General features: G+C 37.9%; 1 protein-coding gene across 10 annotated transcripts in view; it reads left to right on the forward strand.

Moving 5' to 3' along the window:
- NR3C1 (nuclear receptor subfamily 3 group C member 1) overlaps positions 1–23,129 on the forward strand; it is a 128,675-nt gene that overhangs the window by 74,426 nt on the left and 31,120 nt on the right. For 9 of the 10 annotated variants that reach the window (XM_055430865.2, XM_055430868.2, XM_055430862.2 and 6 more), the window contains exon 3: positions 15,322–15,488. In XM_055430865.2, coding sequence (XP_055286840.1) covers positions 15,322–15,488 — 167 coding nt within the window. The remainder of the gene's footprint in view (positions 1–15,321; positions 15,489–23,129) is intronic. The other variant, XM_055430872.2, reaches the window with a different exon arrangement.

Genomic DNA, 23,129 nt, shown 5'->3' on the forward strand with positions numbered 1-23,129 from the left:
AGTGACCAGCCATCAGAGGTTGACAGTGACTAACCGAGAAAAGCATCGAAGCTATTCCTCTTAACAACTATGCAAGAAGTTGCCAAAGAACTCAGTGTCAACCATTCTATGGTCGTTTGGCATTTGAAGCAAATTGGAAAGGTGAAAAAACTCAGTAAGCTGGTATCGCATGAACTGATCACAGATCAAAGAAACTAATCGTTTTGAAGCATCTTCTCATTCTATGCAACATCAACGAACCATTTATTGATCAGATTAGTGATATGCAACGAAAAGTGGATTTTATACAACTGGTGATGACCACCTCAGTGGCTGGACCAAGAAGAAGCTCCAAAGCATTTAACACAACCAAAATTAACCAAAAAAGGGCCATGGTCACTCACTGTTAGGTGGTCTGCTACCTATCTGATCCACTATGGCTTTTTGAATCCCAGCGAAACCATTACATCTGAGAAGTATGCTCAGCAAATCGATAAGATGCACTGAAAACTACAACGCCTGCAGCCAGCATTGGTCAACAGAATGGGCTCATTTCTTTTCCACAGCAACATCCAACTACACATTGCTCAACCAGCGCTTCAAAAATTGAACAAATTGGGCTACGGAAGTTTTGCCTCATGTGCCATATTCCTGACCTCTCGCCAACCTCACTAAGCACTTTTTCAAGCATCTCAACAACTCAACAGCATTTTGCAGGGAGAACACTTCTGCAACCAGCAGGAGGCAGAAAATGCTGTCCAAAGAGTTCGTTGAATCCTGAAGTATGGACTTTTATGCTACAGGAATAAACAAATTCATTTCTCTTAGGCAAAAATATATTGATTATAATGGCTTCTATTTTGATTAATAAAAATGTGTTTGAGTTTAGTTTTAATGATTTAAAATTCAGGGTCTGAAACTGCAATTGCTTTTTCACCAACCTAAATATAACAAAATATTATTTCTTTTGTCTTTATTCTTAGAGGTTTATGCCTTTTAAAACAAATGTCATTATTTTCATTGTACTGGGCTCCAGAGGGAGCTGAAATAAAAGCTTGTGTTAAAAATACTGTCTTTAGATCAGAACTATATCTGGCTGATCATCTTATTTTCAAGCTCACAGACACTTCAAATAATGATATGGCTAAAAGAAGTATCAAGTGAGCAACAGTATGGGATCTGATCATCATAGACTTTACTATCAGACTTGAACAGTTTTAAAATTGGGGCTTTATAGATATATCCTCATTGGATTAAGTGTTAAATACTTAATGTCTAAAACACTCTTATAAATCAAGAGAAGACAAACACCCTAGTAGAGAAATCGGCAGTGATGGTTACTTGACAGTGAACCAGATTTGTTTTCTGTTAGGAGTGGATGTGGGGACATGCCTGTGCCTGCTTTCCTGGAACAAGGGAGGATAGGCAGTTTAACACATGTGAAAAGCCCTACAATTATCCATTGTCTTTCCTTGCCCTTCGAGGTATTTAAATTAAGTATATAATCAAAGATGTTTGCAAAGGTTTGTGCAGTGGTGTTTATTGGTCATTCTTTCTTTTTTCACTATTACAATGAGGGAAAGGCTAAGTTAAACTTCGCAACTGTCAAAGAACCATGTAATGAAATACGTCTATTGACATATAGGATGTTTCCTCAAAAATGTTAAATAATTAGCAACAAATGAACCATGCCTCACATATAAAATGCTGAGCCATTTATAATGTTATCCCCCAAATAAATAAGGATTTGTATGTAAGTGTTTGCTGGGTTTTCTCTAACAAAAATTAAGATGGCTTTTTTCTAATTTAAACTTTTTGGTGTTTTCCAAATTTGTTAACTGAATATCATTTTTACAAATTTAAAAAGTACCTTCCAGTTTAGCTTTATTTGGCAAGTTAATGTTTATTATACATTACTAAATGAATGTAAAGCAGTAACCTTGGGGTAGATTATAGATTAGATACAAAGAAAGGAACTAGAAAAAAATAGTCTGGGCTTTTTATGAATGGACACCATAACAAGTTTTTCTGGTGTGGGGATCATAGTTCAGTTCAGTTCAGTCGCTCAGTCGTGTCCGACTCTCCGCGACCCCATGAATCACAGCACGCCAGGCCTCCCTGTCCATCACCAACTCCCGGAGTTCACTCAAACTCATGTCCACAGAGGCAGTGATGCCATCCAGCCATCTCATTCTCTGTCGTCCCCTTCTCCTCCCGCCCCCAACCTTTCCCAGCATCAGAGTCTCTTCCAGTGAGTCAACTCGTCACATGAGGTGGCCAAAGTATTGCAGTTTCAGCTTTAGCATCAGTCCTTCCAATGAACACCCAGAATCGATCTCCCTTAGAATGGACTGGTTGGATCTCCTTGCAGTCCAAGGGACTCTCAAGAGTCTTCTCCAGCACCACAGTTCAAAAGCATCCATTCTTCGGCAATCAGCTTTCTTCACAGTCCAACTCTCACATCCATACATGACCACAGAAAAAACCATAGCCTTGACTAGACGGACCTTGGTTGGCAAAGTAAGTCTCTGCTTTTTAATATACTATCAAGGTTGGTCATAACTTTCCTTCCAAGGAGTAAGCTTGTTTTAATTTCCTGGCTGTAATCAGCATCTGCAGTGATTTTGGAGCCCAAAAAAATAAAGTCTGACACTGTTTCCACTGTTTCCCCCTCTATTTCCCATGAAGTGATGGGACCAGATGCCATGATCTTTGTTTTCTGAATGTTGAGCTTCAAACCAACCTTTTCACTCTCCTCTTTCACTTTCATCAAGAGGCTTTTGAGTTCCTCTTCACTTTCTGCCATAAGGGTAGTGTCATCTGCATATCTGAGGTTATTGATATTTCTCCCGGCAATCTTGATTCCAGCTTCTGCTTCTTCCAGCCCAGCATTCCTCATGATGTACTCTGCATAGAAGTTAAATAAGCAAGGTGACAATATACAGCCTTGACAGACTCCTTTTCCTATTTGGAACCAGTCTGTTGTTCCATGTCCAGTTCTGACTGTTGCTTCCTGACCTGCATACAGATTTCTCAAGAGGCAGGTCAGGTGGTCTGGGATTCTCATCTCTTGAAGAATTTTCCACAGTTTATTGTGATCCACACAGTCAAAGGCTTTGGCATAGTCAATGAAGCAGAAATAGATGTTTTTCTGGAACTCTCTTGCTTTCTCCATGATCCAGCGGATGTTGGCCATTTGATCTCTGGTGCCTCTGCCTTTTCTAAAACCTGCTTGAACATCTGGGAGTTCACGGTTCACATATTGCGGAAGCCTGGCTTGGAGAATTTTGAGCATGACTTTACTAGCGTGTGAGATGAGTGCAATTGTGCGGTAGTTTGAGCATTCTTTGGCATTGCCTTTCTTTGGGATTGGAATGAAGACTGACCTTTTCCAGTCCTGTGGCCACTGCTGAGTTTTCCAAATTTGCTGGCGTATTAAGTGCAGCACTTTCACAGCATCATCTTTCAAGATTTGAAATAGCTCAACTGGAATTCCATCACCTCCACTAGCTTTGTTCGTAGTGATGCTTTCTAAGGCCCACTTGACTTCACATTCCAAGATGTCTGGCTCTAGGTCAGTGATCACATTATCGTGACTATCTTGGTCATGAAGATCATAGTTACATTGAGTTTATTCAGTTTTCCTTTCCCACATTAATGAAAAATGAGGCTTCCACACCTAGAACTGCCTTAGCATGTAACACTCTACTGCACATGATGTTTATTTGTTGATGCTAGCAAGTAGAGAACCAATTTTTTTTTTCCCTATTCCAAATGAGAGCTTCAAGTCCACAAGTAGACTTGAAGTCAGCCAGTCATTTTAGCTATCCACTGCAGTGGCAACCAAGTGTGAGCCTTTCATATTCTTTATCCTATAACTATCATTTTTTTCAGACTTATACTACATTTCAGAAATAAAATTCTTTCTTTTTGGACACTGTGAGAAAAATTATAATTTCAAACAAAGTTTCAGATCTGCACTGGTATTCTGTTTCCTGCATACAGAACTAGCTGCTTACATAAGAACTCAATTTTAAACCACTCTCTGATGGCTTACTATCCATATTCTCTTAAGGAAGGATTAGTTAAAAGAACAGTTTTTGTAATACTTCTGTGAAGATAAAAGTTTTGTTAAAATGTTTAAGATAATTCTGTGAGAATAGTGTTGGTTTTGTTTTTAAATCTTCTGCAAATTATTTTACAAAAAGAATTAATTATTGAATCATAATTACATCTCAAATTCAGAGCTTGCAGACTGCAAGATTCCTACCACAGTAGCTATCATTTGTTTTTTCTCAAAAAAGTGCTGCTCATGCCCTTGAAATTTTTATACTCTAGGGTTATCCCCAAAACGTAAGGCAAAAATCATGTCATCACTTGCTTTCAAAGTTTCTTTTCTATTCCCATATGGTCTCTGAAATGTTACCAGACACCATTTTAGAAGAAACAGAAGTTACTTTTATAATATTCTAAACTGAACTGCAATAATCGACAGAAAACAAATCAAAGCTTGCTTGTTCTTTATCGCTACATTCAGCAAAGTGAAACTACGTGATAGCTAATGTTGCTTATCACTGTTATTTATAAAATTCTACTGAAAAAATCTGTATATAGACAAACACTGAAGTCATGGTACATATGCATTATATTCAGTGCCACAGTACGTTGTATTTTCAGTATGTTTTGATTATGTTTAATTTACCAAAGTGAAGTCAAAGTGAAAGTCACTCAGTCATGCCCAACTCTGTAACTCCATGGACTGTCTCCAGGCAGAATACTGGAGTGGGTAGCCTTTCCCTTCTCCAATAATTTACCAAAGGATCTTACTAAAGTTAAGGGAAGTACTGAATTTTAAAACAACTCAGATATGTTTTCAAAATATAGTCAGATTTTTTTATCTATGTCTGGAGAATGCCTGGAAAATAGATAATAAATGAGTATGGGTGGAAATTAATAAATCTAGATGATGGTAACTATTACTTTGGGCATCACTTGACCTTAGTTTCATAACATCCTATTATTACTATAATGTACTAATTTAATCTACCATGTAGTTAGATAGCCAAGTTTATACTGTATGTGCTAAAAAATTTAAAAAGCAGTAGACTTTTAAAATAAATTGAAAATACATGTAAATAATTTTTTATATTAGAATTTAGATTCAAGTTTTTACTTTGCCTCTCAGAAGTAGTACTTTTTATTTTATATTGAAGTATAGTTGATTAACAGTGTTGTGTTTCATGTGTACACCAAAGTGATTCAGTTATTATATATGTATCTATTTCAAATTCTTTTCACATTTAGGTTATTACATAGTATTGAGCAGAGTTCCCCTGTGCTATACAGTAGGCCCTTGTTGGTTATATATTTTAAATATAACAGTATGTACATGTCAATCCCAAACTCCTAATCTATCCCTTCTCCCCACCCTTCCCCGCTCCACTCCTTGTAACCATAAGTTTCTTCTCTAAGTACATGAGTCTGTTTCTGTTTTGTAAATAAGCATATCTAAAAAAGATTCCAACTATAAGCAATACCATAGGATGTTTGTCTTTCTCTATCTGACTTGACTTAGTATGATAATCTCTGGGTCTATCCAAGTTGCTGAACATGACATTATTCATTCTTTCTAATGACTGAGTAGTATTCCATTTTGTGTGTGTACCACATCATCTTTATCCATTCATCTGTCAATGGACATTTAGGTGGCTTTCATGCCTTAGCTGTTGCAGGTAGCTGTGCAGTGAACACTGGGGTGCATGTATCCTTTTGAACCATTTTCTTCTCCAGATATATGCCCAGGATTGGGATTGCTGCATCATATGGTAGCTCTATTATTAGCTTCCTAAAGGAATTTCATACTGTTCTTCATAGTGGCTGTACCAATTTACATTTCCACCAGCAGTGTAGGAGGGTTCCCTTTTCTCCATACCCTCTCCAGCACTTGCTGTTAGCAGACTTTTTGATGGCCATTCTGACGGTGTAAAGTTTTGATTTGCATTTCCCATTCAATAGTGATGTTGAGTATCTTTTCATGTGCCTCTTGGCCATGTGTATGTTTTCTTCTGGGAAATACCTATTTAGGTCTTCTACCCATTTTTTTTCCCTAATATTAAGCCCCATGAGCTGTTAAATTTTGGAGATTAATCCCTTGTCAGTCACACTGTCTGCAAATATTATCTTTCATTCTCTGGGTTGTCTTTTCATTTTGTTTACAGCTATGCAAAAGCTTTTCAGTTTAATTAGGTCTGATTTATTTTTATTTCCATTACTCTAAAAGATGATCAAAAAAGATGTCGCTGTGATTTATGTTGAAGACTGTTCTACCTGTGTTTTCCTTTAAGAGTCTTTATAGTACCCAATCTTACATTTAGGTCTTTAACCCATTTTGAGTTTATTTTTCTGTATGTTGTTAAAGAATGTTCTAGTTTCGTTTTTTTTTTTTAATGTAGCTGTCCTGTTGCCCAAACACCATTTATTGAAGAGACTGTCTTTCTCCATTGTATAGTCTTGCCTCTCTTGTCATAATAGATCAAATTGGCCACAGATGTGTGGGCTTTCTATCCTGTACCATGATCTATATTTCTTTTTGTGCCAATACCATACTGTTTTGGTGATTGTACCTTTGTACAATCTACTCCTCCAGCTCTGTTTTTCTTACTCAAGATTGCTTTGGCTACTCAAGGTCTTTTGTGTCTCCATACAGATTTTAAAATTTTTTTGGTTCTAGTTCTATGAAAAATGCCATTGGTAATTTGATAGAGATTGCATTGAATCTGCAGATCGCCTTGGGTGGCACAGTTGTTTTTGACAATATTGAGTCTTCCAATCTAAGACCACGGTATATCTTTCCATTTGTGTCATCTAATTCCTTTTATCAGCATTTTATGGTTTTCAGAGTATAGGTCTTTTGCTTCCTGAGGTAGTTTTATTTCAGGAATTTTATTTTTTGTTTAATTTGTTGTTCTGATCTTTTACTGTTAGTGTATAGAAATACAGATTCCTGTGTATTTTATATAAAAGGGTCCTGTAGTTCTCTAACTAGTTCTGTTTTAATTTCTAAGTTTTTAACTTTCTGTTTCTACACAGTGGGATTGGTGACATCTACTTTCAGATTTGATGTGGATTATAGAGTATTTTAAGTGTTACATAATCCAGTTGAATATAAAATTCTGCTACCTCAGCACTTTTAAAATAAATAACTACAGTTTTTTTGGCTCTAACAGTTGACCTGTCAACAGACATAAATCTTCAATCTGTAAAACTGTTAGTGTGACAAGACAGCTCCTTTCTAACTAAGGCTAAAGTGTTATGCATTTTTCAGAAGAATACAGAAATTAGTCACATCACTATATATTCCCAACTGAAAACTTTGGTGGAGCAGTATATTTTAGAAAAATTAAATGCATTTCAAAAAATTCTGTGGTCTAATACGGTAGTCACATAAGTGCTACAAAGCTCCTCTAAGGGCAAAAATGATATATTGAGTATGCAAAATACTAATTTCTGTTTTTGTATTTTTGATACAAGGTCTCCATGTTATTAACTTAGTATTTAATGACCAGTGTGACATTGTCTTAATAGAATAGAAGTGAATATGCTAACTTAAGATTTAAGTCAGTATAATAAGAATCTAAAGGAAAAATAGAAGTGACCAGAATAGTTTCATATCTTTTAATTACAGATAATTTCTACTTCAGTGTGATACCAAGAATAATCAGAAGAGGGAAAAACAAGTTATTTTTATATTTACCTTTATCAAGACTCTGATATATGATGACTCCCACACTCTTTTAAGAATTCTGTCAAGCTGAACAGATGTTACCCTGCAGGTCCCTGCCAGATAACAGTGATGAGGGTAAGGAGCATGGGTTTTGGAATCAGACGGTGCTGAATTCAAATTCAGTTACAGATTGTGCTAATGTAACTTTGGGCAGGCACATGGCTTAATTCCTATATTCTGGTTTGTAAAATGGACTAGAAGTAAGGATTATTTGATATAATCCATTTATTAAAGTACCTAGCCGTCAATTTTGGCTTGTAGAACTAAGAAATCAGTGGGTGTCAAATTTTATTATTACTATAAAGGAAGTGTTTTGTTCCACCTATCAGAAAACCTTCCCAGTCTTAAATTTTTCATCTAACTGTGTGCATTGCAAACATCCTTAGAAGAGGAAGGAAGAAAGGAATAAGTAATTTTTACATCATTGCAGAGACTACTTTCTTGTCCCTAACAATTTAAAGGAATAATTAAAGTATTTACTATATGGTAAGAACATCAGTAAACTTGTCCCTAGAAAAGGAAGAAAGGGATGTTTAGTGATGTACTTACCATATATTAAATACTTTAATTATTCCTTTAGATTGTTTTGATGTGTATCTAAGAACTAGGATGAAGTGCAGGCATCATTACCAAAGCATGAGGAAAATACATAGAAGTAAGGAAGTTCTCATACTAATCTAAGAATCTAACAATTGAAGAATCAAGTCTTGGCTTTTTAACTAAGAAAAGTGAAAGTCCCTCAGGCATGTCCAACTCTTTGCGACCCCATGGACTGAATTCTCCAGGCCAGAATACTGGAGTGGGTAGCCATTCCCTTCTCCAGGGGATCTTCCCAACCCAAGGATCGAACCCAGTTCTCCCACATTGCAGGTGGATTCTGTACCAGCTGAGCCACCAGGGACTGAGGAAAGCAAGGGAGTATGTGGCTTTAGACCAAGTTCAGGTTGGTGTTAACGGTTTTTTTCCTTCCTTCATAGACACAGCTGTTCTGCCTTTTGTTTGCATTTACAAACATCTTAGGAGTTACTGTGCTAAAACTGTAAAGTATGAGATAAACATTACTTTGACTAAATTTTCAAATGATCCATAGACTGTCATAAAGTTCTAAGGCAGTTGTTTTTACCTGTTGACCTGCTCTGGCAAGGCTTATTTGGGCAAAAATCTTATGCAGATCAGGTGTGGAAGATCTGCACAGGACATTTGCTTCCTTTTGCTGTACATCACTGAGACATCACACATCAGCCCTTAAAAGCAGAAGACAGTGTATATTCCTCAGTTTGAAAACCTAGCTCTACCTCAGATTCTCAGGTAGTCAGGAGGTAGAATACTGGTTGAGAACACTGATTTTGGTATCAGAAAGACAGGCATTTGAATCCTGTCTATGCTAGTTACTGTGTCACAGATGAGGAAACAGATTCAGAGAAGCTGACTTGCCCACAGTAAAACATGAAAACAGTACCCACTTCGTAGGTCTGTGGAAAAGATTAAAGGGGTTAAATAAAGGGCTTGCACAGCAGCTCCTAGTAGTAGTGAGGTGATACCTGGATTCTGGGTGCAATCTCAGAAACATCTAACATGTGAGCTGCCTCAATTTCTTCTGAAGAACTTGTAAAGATATATAAGTAAGCTAAAAGCAATGCCATCTACTGGACACAGTACAGGATGCTGGTGATAGAAGAGAACTAGACACGGACCCTACCTAAAAGGAACTGTTGACGGAAAATATTAATACCTCAGAATGTATCGTGTAAAGTGCTACATGGCAGCACAGAGGAATGGTTTGTGTAAAGGAATGGGAAGACATATAATCGGGAAAGAAAGAGGAACCAGATTGAAGACCACGTTGGGCTTGTACTGCTTACATGGAAGAGCCTCTGAGACTTAATCACGATGCAAAGAATGAGTTTTAGCATCGTGGGAGAGAGGACAGAAAAGCAGCCAGAGCCAGGAGGACTATGTAGTGTAAATCACTGCAGTGGTTAAGGCTAGGGGTGAGGGAAGACACGTATGAAGATGGAGGCAGAGCGGGTAGAAAGGGAAACGTACATGATACAGCGTAATAGAGAATAATAATCAGGATGTGTTAAAGGGATTGGAATTGGGAACAAAGTACTGTTACTAAAGTACAGTGAGAAGAATTCAACTCTGAAAAGGTAATAAGGTATTTAGAAATACATGGTGGTGGTAGTTGAGGTGGAAATGAACAGCGTTTTTGTTTATGTCAAGTATTTCACAGCTTTATATTACAAATTTCGGTAAATAATCAAAATTTCAGAATCCAAAAATTACTTACTTCAAACTAAGGTAAAATGAAATAAAATACAATCAGTGCCATTCTAAATCAAAGTACAAACCTAAAATAGACCACAGTTGATGAAATCTACGAAGTAAACAGATGACTAAAACCAAAGAGGACTCCCAAAATCTAGTAAGTGAAGGTACAAAATACAAGATGTAGGTACAAGCCCAAATTCAAGCTTCTAATGAAATTACAAATAATGACAGTAACAACAGCATCCAGCAGTAAGACCTGACTCTGAAGTTACCTACTGAGTAGCACTGTAGGAAGATAAGGTATTACCACTCTACTCCCTAAAAATAAAACCAAGTAAAACTATAAATATATTGGTTTATGAGAAAAAAACAAGTCTTGAAAGGACATTTTTTAAAATTAATCAAAGTAAGATCCAAGCTCAAAAACACTCCACAGCCACTGGTTTCAACCCTAGATACACACACATGTGAAGAAAGCAGTGAGTGTAACATCATCGCAAACCTGTTACTGCCTTATTTGAAGGTGTCACATTTATAATTCTGCATGTACCAAATCATAGTGCTTATCCTTGTGTGCTCTTAGGAAGTGAGAAAGCATCATAACAAAATCAGTTCTTCATTCTACAAATAACCATGTAATGAAGAAAGTTTTTCCTTGCAGTTCTTCCTGCTTACTCTTGGTCTTAATGTTCGGTTACTAGAACATCATTACTCCTCTTTGGAACGCATGGCCCTAAGTGCAAGCCTAAGCAAACAGAACTGAAAACATGAAACAGTATTTCTTTATTAGTTCTTAGGAACTAAGTTGTGCAGCACAATCACTCGACCGTGGACTGATCCTTCTAAAGAAAAAGAAAAACACAAGAAAACATGAGTTTAAGAAAGAAGCATAGATAAGGTGACATATTCTCTCTTCATATAAATAAATGTATAAAGAAGCCTTTCACAGACCCAAGGGTATTCTCCCCTACTTCCTACCCCTACCTCAGGATATAGGGACAACTTCTTTAGAGTTTTTGGATTCAGCACCTTTATTTTTACAGAGAAGGAAACTGAGTGCAGAGATCTTAAATGACACGCCATTGGTCTCTCAGGTCTGAAAAAAGACATCTCCCCCATCACACATCCTTTACTGAAAATGCTCCTGAACATTACAGTACAGGTTTACTGTACAGACTCTGTTCTCTAATCTCCTCCATAAGATGAGTAAGTATAAATGATGCAAAGTTGGAGGAAACTGTCTTAATACACACCTGAAGTTAAAACCAATAGAAACTTCTGTCAACAAGTGCAAAAGCAGATTAATGAGTCTTTCTTTGGCTTGCTAAATAAGATAAAATGCACTTTGCTAAAACCATTTAACAGAAATTCTGTGAAAGCCTTCCCCCAGAGTATTTTTCTATTTGATTTGAAAACTATCCCATAGCTTATTATCAAACAACTCAGTAATCCTTTAGCTAATGCAGGGATAAATGGGCAGTCAGAAAATATAATCACCTGGTGTGTGCAGCTGAGTATTTACATTTTACCTAATGAACAAAGATAAGAAAAGTGCAGGTGACATTAATGTGTAAAAACTACCTCTTGTGCTAGAGCTAAAGGGAAAAATAAAATTACTCACTCTAGCTAATCACTAGACCTGTATAGTCCCCTGGCTTCAGGTCTGTTTTGAATCTCGTTTTGGACTTGTCTTGAATCAAAGAATATTTGCAGCTGCCTTAGTAGGGCAGTTGCTCTACTTTAAAACATGGTTTTGAAGGTTTTACAGTAAGTTTCTGGTCCTTGCTGAATTTTCTTTTTCTCCACTTTATATGTTACTTAAAGATTTATAGTAAAGATTTCTGAATCCTCAGCACTACTGACATTGAAGCCGGATAATTATTTGTCGTGAAAGACTGTCTGCTGTGCAGTGTGGGAGGTTTAGCAGCACCCTAGCCTCTTCTCACAATGCCAGTAGCACGTTCCAAGTTGTGACAACCAAAAATGTCCCCAGGCTAACAAAATGTCTCTTGGGGAGTAAATTGCTCCCAATTGAGAAGTTTCTGGAGGATTTAACCCTCCCCTGGCTCACAGGCAACATTCTTCAAAGCACTTCTCATTCCTTGGGATCCTCCAGAAGGGAAAGAGGAGTTGAGGGAAGGAGGGGAAAAAAGTTAATGCCTGAGTGTTAAGGAAAAACATACTGTTGGATTATCATCAAGTGTGTACCAGTACTTTATGTAATTCCAATATATAATCTACCTAAAAATTCCTGAAACGGTCCTAATAGGAAACAGAGTCAGGGGTTAAGTCAGCTAGCTGCTGTCACACGGTTGTTACTGTGCTATTTGTCTGTATATCCAAGTTCTATCTCTTGCAGAAGTACTACCTCGACACCAAAGCAGCCGAAAATAATTCTGCTCCTCCTACCTAGATCAAAGTTTCTAAGTCCACTATCATCTCAGTAACACATTTTCATGTATGAGACAACTTCCATATATGATAAGACTCCAGGAATCATCTACTGAGTGAAAGGGTGTAATCTCCCTCCACATTTTACCTGTTCTTCAAGGTGCGTGAGGAACTTTCATAATCCATCCATGATTCTCCATCCATGGTCCTCCTTTCGTTAACTGCTTTTTTCTGCAAGACAATTAAATAGAAAAACCTGCTTTATACTTCCTTTGTTTTGTCTCTCAAATGTAAACTCAGTGACCTCAAGAGCAGCAATGTCCAGTATACTTTCCATTCTGAATGGGAGAGAGCATTCAAATATTCATCTGAAACAGCATGTTTTGTTATTTTGGTTCCTCACTTAAAACAAAGTACTCTGGATACAGTCAGTTCATCATAGAATCTCTTAGCATCTTCAGAATGTTTGACGCAGCTGTAAACACACACTAAGCAAGGACTAAGACATTTTAGCTTTCCTATTCAGAATGAGTGTGATATACACTCTGATAATGCTGTGCTTTTTATTTCTGTCATGTATCCTTATTAAAATATGGTGATTTCATATGGTTTTCCTTTGAGTTCTAACCATTTTCTTGAACCCTAGTCTTTTAAAGCAGTATCATAGGGTCATGTTTACAACTGAAGACCATTTTGCGTTCATCCATTTCTCCCAGTGGTGTTCACTATAGGCCATCTTGGTGCTCATAGTTGTATGACAAAAACTGGTTTTCCTCCACTGATGTCTGTGGTATGCTTGGCAGCTTTCCACGCACTCAGTTCTTACCTGATGTAGCCTAGAATAACTGCCTGAAGGGATGCCAAAAGCCTGACTTACGTTCCAGATTCTTAGTTGCAATTCGATCAATCCATTTGTTCATTTAGTTTTAACTTTCCTTTTTGTCATCTCTAGCTCACAGTTGACTGGCCTGAATGTATTTTGCATGTGCTCTAATTATAACTGAGAATTTGGGAATACTGTCCTAGATTTTAGACTTAATACTACTTACATAATACTTACACCAGGCTTTCTCATAAAATCTCCAGTTTTCCTGAAAAAGAATGAATATTTATCGAGTGCCTGCTAGATGGAGGAATTACACACTAGACTGTGAGTGTGTTCTCTCATTTTCATCACACACAGACACAGATGATATCCTTTCACTGTACTCACGAGAAAACAGAGGCACATAGTAGTAGATACCTATCCAAGGTCACACAAGGTCTGTAATGGTAGAACTGAGATCTGAAACATGTCAGTTTGACCACAGACAGGCTCCCTCATCAACCTCTGACAGCTGAGTGACCTCATCTAGAGGTGATGACATCCTTTTCAAAGGGTTGTTGAGAGGACGGATGAGACTGTATTCATGAAAGTGTTTCAAAACTATTAAAACTACATCTAAGTACTGTGAAAACAGTTTTAGTATATACTAGTGTGTGCATATATATCATGTATATATATACACTATATATAACTGGCTGAGGAAACAGTACAGAATTAACGTTTGAGATCATTAAATATTGCACTTATTTTCCATAAACTAAATATACAAACAACTGGTTGGTCCCTAAAAATAGATGTCAGATGACAGAAATTGGTTGAACTGGAGTAGGAGCATCTTCAGAACAAAAGCCAAACAAGTTTTTGCTTCCCTAACACGTCGCTCTGCTCACTCACTCCAAGACCTTCCTACTTCTCTGTAAAACTCCGGCCCACTGCACCTCCGCTACTTCAGTCACAAGTTTCCATTAATCAGACATGGCTTGTCCTACAGGAGAGTCATTTCAGGTTATTTTCTTCCATTGTAGGCTTTCAATATGCACTCAGTCCATTCTCCCAAATCTAGCTGGGATCAATACCTTCTGATACAGAAGCATCCAGAAATTCTCTTTAACAATGTTGAGAGAAAAATATGAAACCCTGGGGCCTATTCCCAGAGCTGGGCTGGTAAGAATACTGTCCTATTCACTAAGCCTCTAGATAAACATAGGGTTGGCTAAGTCCAGTATGCTTCATTTGAGGACAGAATTTAGGGGGTGCTTTGGAGTTTATCAGCCTAATTACTTAAAGTAACAAATTATTATTTTACGATTAACTTTTAAATTTTATTCCTAAAACAGAACAAAAAGATGTTACTTAATATAATTTCTAACTATGTTGACAACCTAATTTCTTAAGTTAGTTTGTTCTGTGAATTAGTTTAAGTATATTTATAATTGAGATTTAATCATATTATTAGTTGCATTAATAAAGAAACAACACCCAATCAAAGTTTATTCATAAATATTATCTTTTAGAGAATAAGCAGATTAAGAATATTACAGAGAGAAATTTCTTATATAGGTGGAATCTTTGGGGGGAAGATGGGTTATACTATATCTCTTGATCATGGTGGTAATTACACAATTATTCCTTTAAAGATGATTATAAACAGATGCTAAGCAACTAAAATTATATCTAAGCAAAGCACAATTTCACCATTCTTCTTAAAGGATGGTTTTTGGGGTTTTTTGCCATGCTGCGTGACTTGTGGGATTTCAGTTTTGACCAGGGATTGAACCTGGGACTGTGGAAATGAAAGTGCCAAATCCTAACCACTAGACCTCCAGGGAACTTCTAAGGGATACTTAAAAATAAATGACCTCACTCTTAATTTTGTATAGAGGAAGAATAAACATTATCTGACTACATCTAGGTAGGATTTTTTTAATGTTTGCCAGTATTTGAAATACATACGTTCAGTGTGAACATGTTTACTGTGGAGTGAAAAGGTGAGAGAACTGTATTTTAATACTTCTTTGACAGTCACGATAATTAAATCCTAACTGGTGCTACTTTCTTCCTTCTCTAGCCCTGGAATGAGACCAGACGTAAGCTCTCCTCCATCCAGTTCCTCAGCAGCTACGGGACCACCTCCCAAACTCTGCCTGGTGTGCTCTGATGAAGCTTCGGGATGTCATTATGGGGTCTTGACTTGTGGAAGCTGTAAAGTATTCTTCAAAAGAGCAGTGGAAGGTAGTGTGTGTTTTGAAGAGTTTTATTTTTCCTCTATTTGGTTCCTTTTTCTCAGACTGAATTCTGTATGCAAAGCCTGTTAACACTGGAACTCATTAAAATCAGGGAGCGTAGGGTTGCTCCTAACTCTTCTAGTGGGAAAAAGAAACTTTTAAAAGCAAACTAAGATAAAACAGACAAGTAAAAATTGAAGGGAGGGAGTATGGTCGGAGAACTGAAAATAACCATAGGAAGTGCCATGCATGTGCAGTGATGGTTTTAGGTTTCGGCAGGAACTAGTGCTCACTGTATTCGTATTACCGACTTTAATTCCCATCAGTTAGCTCGTTTTAGAGCCACCAACTATTCTAGTCTAGAAAAATGAGTGATAATGAGGGGGAAAAGTGTTTTGTTTTCTAATAAACCAGGGCTGCGCTATGTGATATAAATGTGATGTAAGGACCTCCCACTGTCCTCTGGGAGGTCACAGTCTGCTTGGAAGTGAAAGATGAGTTCATAGTTTCAAGGTACAGCGATTATAATACAGAGGAGCAAGTGACAAACTGCCTGGGGAGGTCAGGAAAGGTGTTTAAAAGAAAGTGATTTCACTTGACAAATATTATATTCATATAATGTTTACCCTTGTTACAGACTCAGTCTGCCCGTCACCTCCTTAAAGGTAAAATGTATTCCATAAGCAAATTACTGAAAGTCACACTAAAATTTTCTAATATTACCCATGAATCCTCTTGGGAAAAACTGTTGGGTAATTTAGTTACTTGTAAAGCAGTTAGAAGGCAGTGTGGCCTGAATGGATTATCTAAAGCTCTGATTAGATAATTATAAAATAAATTAATATATTTATTCACAGTACATGAAGTATTATTATTTGACTTCAGTTCTGTTTGCATATGCTTAAGGGTTAGATCAGTCATTTTCTTTTGTTTGGATTGCTTTTACTACATTAGCAAACTATAAAATTACTTACGTTATTCCATAGAGAACACAGGAATTCAGGCTTTAACTAGTTTGGTTATCACCCAACAACTGAATAGAGTCATTAAGTAAAGCTCATCCCTAATTAACGCAGTGCTACCGACAAAGTAGATGTTATTTGCCCCAGAAGGAAGCTTCTTCTGGTCCTCACTTTATTCAGCACTTTCTTCACTGATTAGTTCTGTCCATGGTGTAAATGTGATAACAGTGTTACACTATTCCTGTATATAAAAAGTAATATTGGCAGATTTAATTCTGAAAATGAAATTCAGAAGGAGACAATGGAGCCTTAAAAGAAATACAGGAATTTTTTACAAAATTATTTTTTTTATTCTCCCTCATTTTAACTAAAATTATTTCTTAAAACAGGGCTACAAATTCCAGTTCCAGTGCCTGAAGGGGTTGAGTATGTGTCGTTCTGGCCAAATACAATACCAAATGAGTGAAACTGCTATTAGAGGGTGCAAGCATGCCTTACCTACAAGCGTCCAAATGCAATTTAAAAAGAAAAAAAAGCTAAATATATTACAAATAAGACATTACTGCAGGCCATATGCCCCCTAGGCTTTAGGATTAAATTCTCTGCTTTAGAATTAAATTCATACACGTTTTTAGCTATGAATATGTGAATATTAGCTATGCTCTTTCAAAATATATATACGTATTTCAGTTAAATATGAGATAGCTAGATTACATGATAAATAAGAAAAGGTTAAAATGTAAACTGTGTTAAGTAAATCCTTTACTTGGATTTAAATTTTTTCCATGGTCCCTTCCAGCTCTAAAATTCTGTTATCATTTGCTAACCTAACTTGTAGAAGGTCTTACCAACCCAGGGGTTAAACGTGGGTCTCCTGAATTGCAGGTAGATATTTTTTCCCATCTGAGCCACCAGGGAAGCCCTAAGTAAATCCTTTATTTGGATTTAAATTTTCTCCAGGGTCCCTTCCAGCTCTAAAATTCTGTAATCACTTGCTAACCTAACTCACAGCAGATCTACTTTTCCCTTTCTAGTTCAGTTCAGTTCAGTTGCTCAGTCGTGTCCGACTCTCTGCGACCCCATGAATCATAGCACGCCAGGCCTCCCTGTCCATCACCAACTCCCGGAGTACACTCAAACCCATGTCCACAGAATCGGTGATGCCATCCAGCCATCTCATTCTCCGTCGTCCCCTTCTCCTCCCGCCCCCAACCTTTCCCAGCATCAGAGTCTTTTCCAGTGAGTCAACCCGTCGCATGAGGTGGCCAAAGTATTGCAGTTTCAGCTTTAGCATCAGTCCCTCCAATGAACATCCAGGATTGATCTCCTTTAGAATGGACTGGTTGGATCTCCTTGCACTATAAGGGACTCTCAAGAGTCTTCTCCAACACCACAGTTCAAAAGCATCGATTCTTCGGCGATCAGCCTTCTTCACAGTCCAACTCTCACATTCATACGTGACCACGGGAAAAACCATTGCCTTGACTAGACGGACCTTGGTTGGCAAAGTAATGTCTCTGCTTTTTAATATACTATCAAGGTTGGTCATAACTTTCCTTCCAAGGAGTAAGCGTCTTTTAATTTCATGGCTGCAGTCAGCATCTACAGTGATTTTGGAGCCCAAAAAATAAAGTCTGACATTGTTTCCACTGTTTTCCCATCTATTTCCCATGAAGTGATGGGACCAGATGCCATGATCTTTGTTTTCTGAATGTTGAGCTTCAAGCCAACCTTTTCACTCTCCTCTTTCACTTTCATCAAGAGGCATTTGAGTTCCTCTTCACTTTCTGCCATAAGGGTGGTGTCATCTGCATATCTGAGGTTATTGATATTTCTCCCAGCAATCTTGATTCCAGCTTGTGCTTCTTCCAGCCCAGCGTTCCTCATGATGTACTCTGCATATAAGTTAAATAAGCAAGGTGACAATATACAACCTTGACGTACACCTTTTCCTATTTGGAACCAGTCTGTTGTTCCATGGCCAGTTCTAACTATTGCTTCCTGACCTGCATACAGGTTTCTCAAGAGGCAGGTCAGGTGGTCTGGGATTCCCATCTCTTTCAGAATGTTCCACAGTTTATTGTGATCGACACAGTCAAAGGCTTTGGCATAGTCAATGAAGCAGAAATAGATGTTTTTCTGAAACTCTCTTGCTTTCTCCATGATCCAGCGGATGTTGGCAATTTGATCTCTGGTGCCTCTGCCTTTTCTAAAACCTGCTTGAACATCTGGGAGTTCACGGTTTACATACTGCTGAAGCCTGGCTTGGAGAATTTTGAGCATGACTTTACTAGCGTGTGAGATGAGTGCAATTGTGCGGTAGTTTGAGCATTCTTTGGCATTGCCTTTCTTTGGGATTGGAATGATGGGAATCTGTTTTAAGCCCATATACAGATTTTAGAGCACTTTCTTGAAAAGTTACAAAGATGAACCTTGTGTGATTTTCATTACACTACATTATTTCATTTTTAATACTTGCCACAAATTATAGGTTATCCACCAAACAGACATAGTATCATAAAGACCCAAAAGTTAAATATTTTTAGGAAATTTGTACAAGTTTTACTTATCTATTCAAGCCAGATCGAGGATTGAGATTTTGAATTTTATTCATTTTTCTTGAAGTTACTTTCTGTATAAATAAAATAATTTGGGTAGCTTCATTTATTTTGATGTATACTAGTTCAGTGGTCTTTTTTCACTGAGTCCCTTCTTCTTATGCTCCCTTTGCACAAACTGCATATAATCTTTGTGGTGGGTCATAATGGAGACAGACACATGCTGCTTTTATTAATAATTTACCAAGTACTATGTTTTACGTATGTCATACTACCCTGGGTCAGGAAGGTCCCCTGGAGAAGGGAATGGTAACCCACTCCAGTATTCTTGTCTGGGAAATCCCATAGACAGAGGAGCCTAGCGGGCAACAGTCCATGGGGTAGCAAAGAGACACAACTGTGTGACTAGCACACCAAAGTACTATGTTTTATATATGTCATACTACTTAATTAGCAGCTCTATGAGCTCTTAAATGCTCTTATGATCCATATTTGATACACTAGGGAACTGACGCTCACAGCTTAAGCAACAGACAGGATTCAAGCATAGCTGTCTGCAAACAGGCTTATAACCTCAGTGCTACACTGACTTCCTGAACAGATAAAAATCTCATCTCCTGGCAGTTTATAATCTACTTAGATACTGAGATGAAAGCAATAACAAGGGAATTATTATAGTGTTTTTTGAGTACTTACAATGTGTTCAGTTCAGTTGCTCAGTCGTGTCCGACTCTTTGCGACCCCATGAACCACAGCATGCCTGGCCTCCCTGTTCATCACCAACTCCCAGAGTTCACCCAAACCCATGTCCCATCAAGTCAGTGATATCATCCAACCATCTCATCCTCAGTTGTCCCCTTCTCCTCCTCCCCTCAGTCATTCCCAGCATCAGGGTCTTTTCAAATGAGTCAGCTCTTCGCATCAGGTGGCCAAAGTATTGGGAGTTTCAGCTTCAACATCAACACCCAGGACTGATTTCCTTTAGGATGGACTGGTTGGATCTGCTTGCACTCCAAGGGACTCTCAAGAGTCTTCTCCAACACCACAGTTCAAAAGCATCAATGCTTCAGCGATCAGCTTTCTTTATAGTCCAACTCTCACATCCATACGTGACCACTGGAAAAACCATAGTCTTGACTAGACGGACCTTTGTTAGCAAAGTAATGTCTGCTTTTTAATATGCTGTCTAAGTTGGTCATAACTTTCCTTCCAAGGAGTAAGCGTCTTTCAATTTCCTGGCTGCAGTCAGCATCTGCAGTGATTTTGGAGCCCAGAAAAATAAAGTCGACCACTGTTTCCCCATCTATTTGCCATGAAGTGATGGGACTGGATGCCATGATCTTAGCTTTCTGAATGTTGAGCTTTAAGCCAGCTTTTTCACTCTCCTCTTTCACTTTCATCAAGAGGCTTTTTAGTTCTTCACTTTCTGCCATAAGCGTGGTGTCATCTGCATATCTGAGGTTATTGATATTTCTCCTGGCAATCTTGATTCCAGCTTGTGCTTCCTCCAGCCCAGTGTTTCTCATGATGTACTCTGCATATGTGTGTTACAATGTGTTTGTGTTACAATGTGTTAGGCACATTGTTCTTCACAACTGCCTTTAATCCTTGCAGAAGCTCAGCAAGGTAGATGCTAATTTTCCAGCTTCACAGATGGAGAAACCGGGAGTTCAGAAAGGTTAATAAACATTACTGAGATCACACAGCTAGGCAGCAGAGCTGCAATTCAGACCAAGGGCTTCCTAGCAACCTTGCCAAGTGCACTTTGCACTATACGACACTTTTTGAGAGCAGTAAAGAAGCTGAACTTCCTTCACTGTGAAGCTGTCACATTCAAACTGACAGTCACAGTTCACATTTGAAACTTGGGTACTTCCAGCAGAGTATGTACAAACTGCAGAAAACCCTACATGATGCCGTTTGCTGTGTGGCCCGTTTCCTGTACTGTGTTAATTATCTTGATCATGTCCTTGCATCATTCTTTTGTTTACTACCTAGTATTTTTCTTGGATCACTCTTTTTTATAACTTAAATTTATTTAAAACAACACTTATAATATCTCTACTATATTAGTTATCTGTTGATGTGTAACAAATTACCCCCAAAACTAGTGGCTAAAAACAACAGATGTTAATTATGTCACACAGTTTCTTAAGAGTGAGCAATTTGGGAGCAGCTTATTACCTGGGTCCCTCAGGAAGTTACATTCAGACTGTTGGTGGAAGCTGCAGTCATCTGAAGGTTTGACTGGGGCTACAGAATCTACTTCCAGCTCATTAACACTGCTTTTGACAGGAAGCTTCAGCTCCTCATTTTGTGGGTCTCTTCTAATGCTGCTCTCAACATAGCACCTGGCATCCCCCAGAACAGATGATCCACAGGGAGAGACTGTGATGAATATGAGAATGTATTTTCTTTATTACTCAATCTCAGATGTGACATGATCACTTTGGCCCTATTTTATTGGTCACACGCCAGTCCTGGTATAGTGTGGGAAGGGTAATCAGAGTGTGACTACCAGGAGCCAGAGACCACTGGGGCTCAACTTGGAGGTAGGCTACAACTCCTACCACAAATAATCAATTTTTGGCATTTGATTCTGGGTTTTTTTTAATTTATTTATTTTAGTTGGAGGCTAATTACTTTACAATATTGTGGTGGTTTCTGTCATACATTGACATGAATCAGCCACAGGTGTACATGTGTTCCCCATCCCATCCCTCTGGGTTGTCCCCATGCACCGGCTTTGAGTGCCCTGTTTCATGCATCAAACTTGGACCGGTCATCTGTTTCACATATGTAATATACATGTTTCAATGCTGTTCTCTCAAATCATCCCACCCTCACCTTCTCCCACAGAGTCCAGAAGTCTCTTCTTTATATCCATGTCTCTTTTGCTGTCTCACATATAGGGGCATCATTACCATCTTTCTCAATTCCGTATATATACATTAATATATTGTATTGGTGTTTTTCTTTCTTGACTTACTTCACTCTGTGTAATAGGCTCCAGTTTCATCCACGTCATTAGAACTGATTCAAATGCATTCTTTTTAATGGCTGAGTAATATTCCATTGTGTATATGTACCACAGCTTTCTTATCCATTCGTCTGCTGATGGATATGTAGGTTGCTTCCATGTCCTGGCTATTATAAACAGTGCTGCGATGAACATTGGGGTACATATGTCTCTTTCAATTCTGATTTCCTCAGTGTGTATGCCCAGCAGTGGGATTGCTGGGTCATATGGCAGTTCTATTTCCAATTTTTTAAGGAGTCTCCACACTGTTCTCCATAGTGGCTGTACTAGTTTGCATTCCCACCCACAGTGTAAGAGGGTTCCCTTTTTTCCACACCCTCTCCAGCATTTATTGTTTGTAGACTTTTTGATAGCAGCCATTCTGACCATGAAATTTTTAAGTACCTCATTGTGCTTTTGATTTGCATTTCTCTGATAATGACTGATGTTGAGCATCCTTTCATGTGTTTGTTAGTCATCTATATGTCTTCTTTGGATAAATATCTGTTTAGTTCTTTGACCTATTTTTTGACTGGGTCCTTTATTTTTCAGGTATTGAGCTGCATGAGCTGCTTGTATATTTTTGAGATTAATTCTTTGTCAGTTGCTTCGTTATGCCATTATTTTCTCCCATTCTGAAGGCTGTCTTTTCCCCTAGCTTCCTTCGTTGTACAAAAGCTTTTAGCTTAATTAGGTCCCATTTGTTTATTTTTGCTTTTATTTCCGTTACTCTGGGAGATGGGTCATAGAGGATCTTGCTGTGATTTATGTCAAAGAGTGTTTTGCCTATGTTTTCCTTTAGGATTTTTTATAGTTCCTGGTCTTATATTTAAATCTTTAATCCATTTTGAGCTTTTTTGTGTATGGTGTTAGAAAGTGTTCTAATTTCATTCTGCTAGCAGTAGTTGACTACCTTTCCCAGCACCAGTTGTTAAAGAGATTGTCTTTTCTCCATTGTATATTTTTGCCTCCTTTGTCAAAGATAAGATGTCCACAGGTGTGTGGATTTATTTCTGGGATTTCTATTTTGTTCCATTGATCTATATTTCTGTCTTTGTGCCAGTACCATACTGTCTTGATGACTGTAGCTTTGTAGTATAGTCTGAAGTCAG

The sequence above is a fragment of the Moschus berezovskii genome, chromosome 8 (assembly GCF_049115385.1).
Source record: "Moschus berezovskii isolate FMDL1 chromosome 8, NW_MosBer_1.0, whole genome shotgun sequence".
In the NCBI taxonomy this organism is placed as follows: Eukaryota; Metazoa; Chordata; class Mammalia; order Artiodactyla; family Moschidae; genus Moschus; species Moschus berezovskii.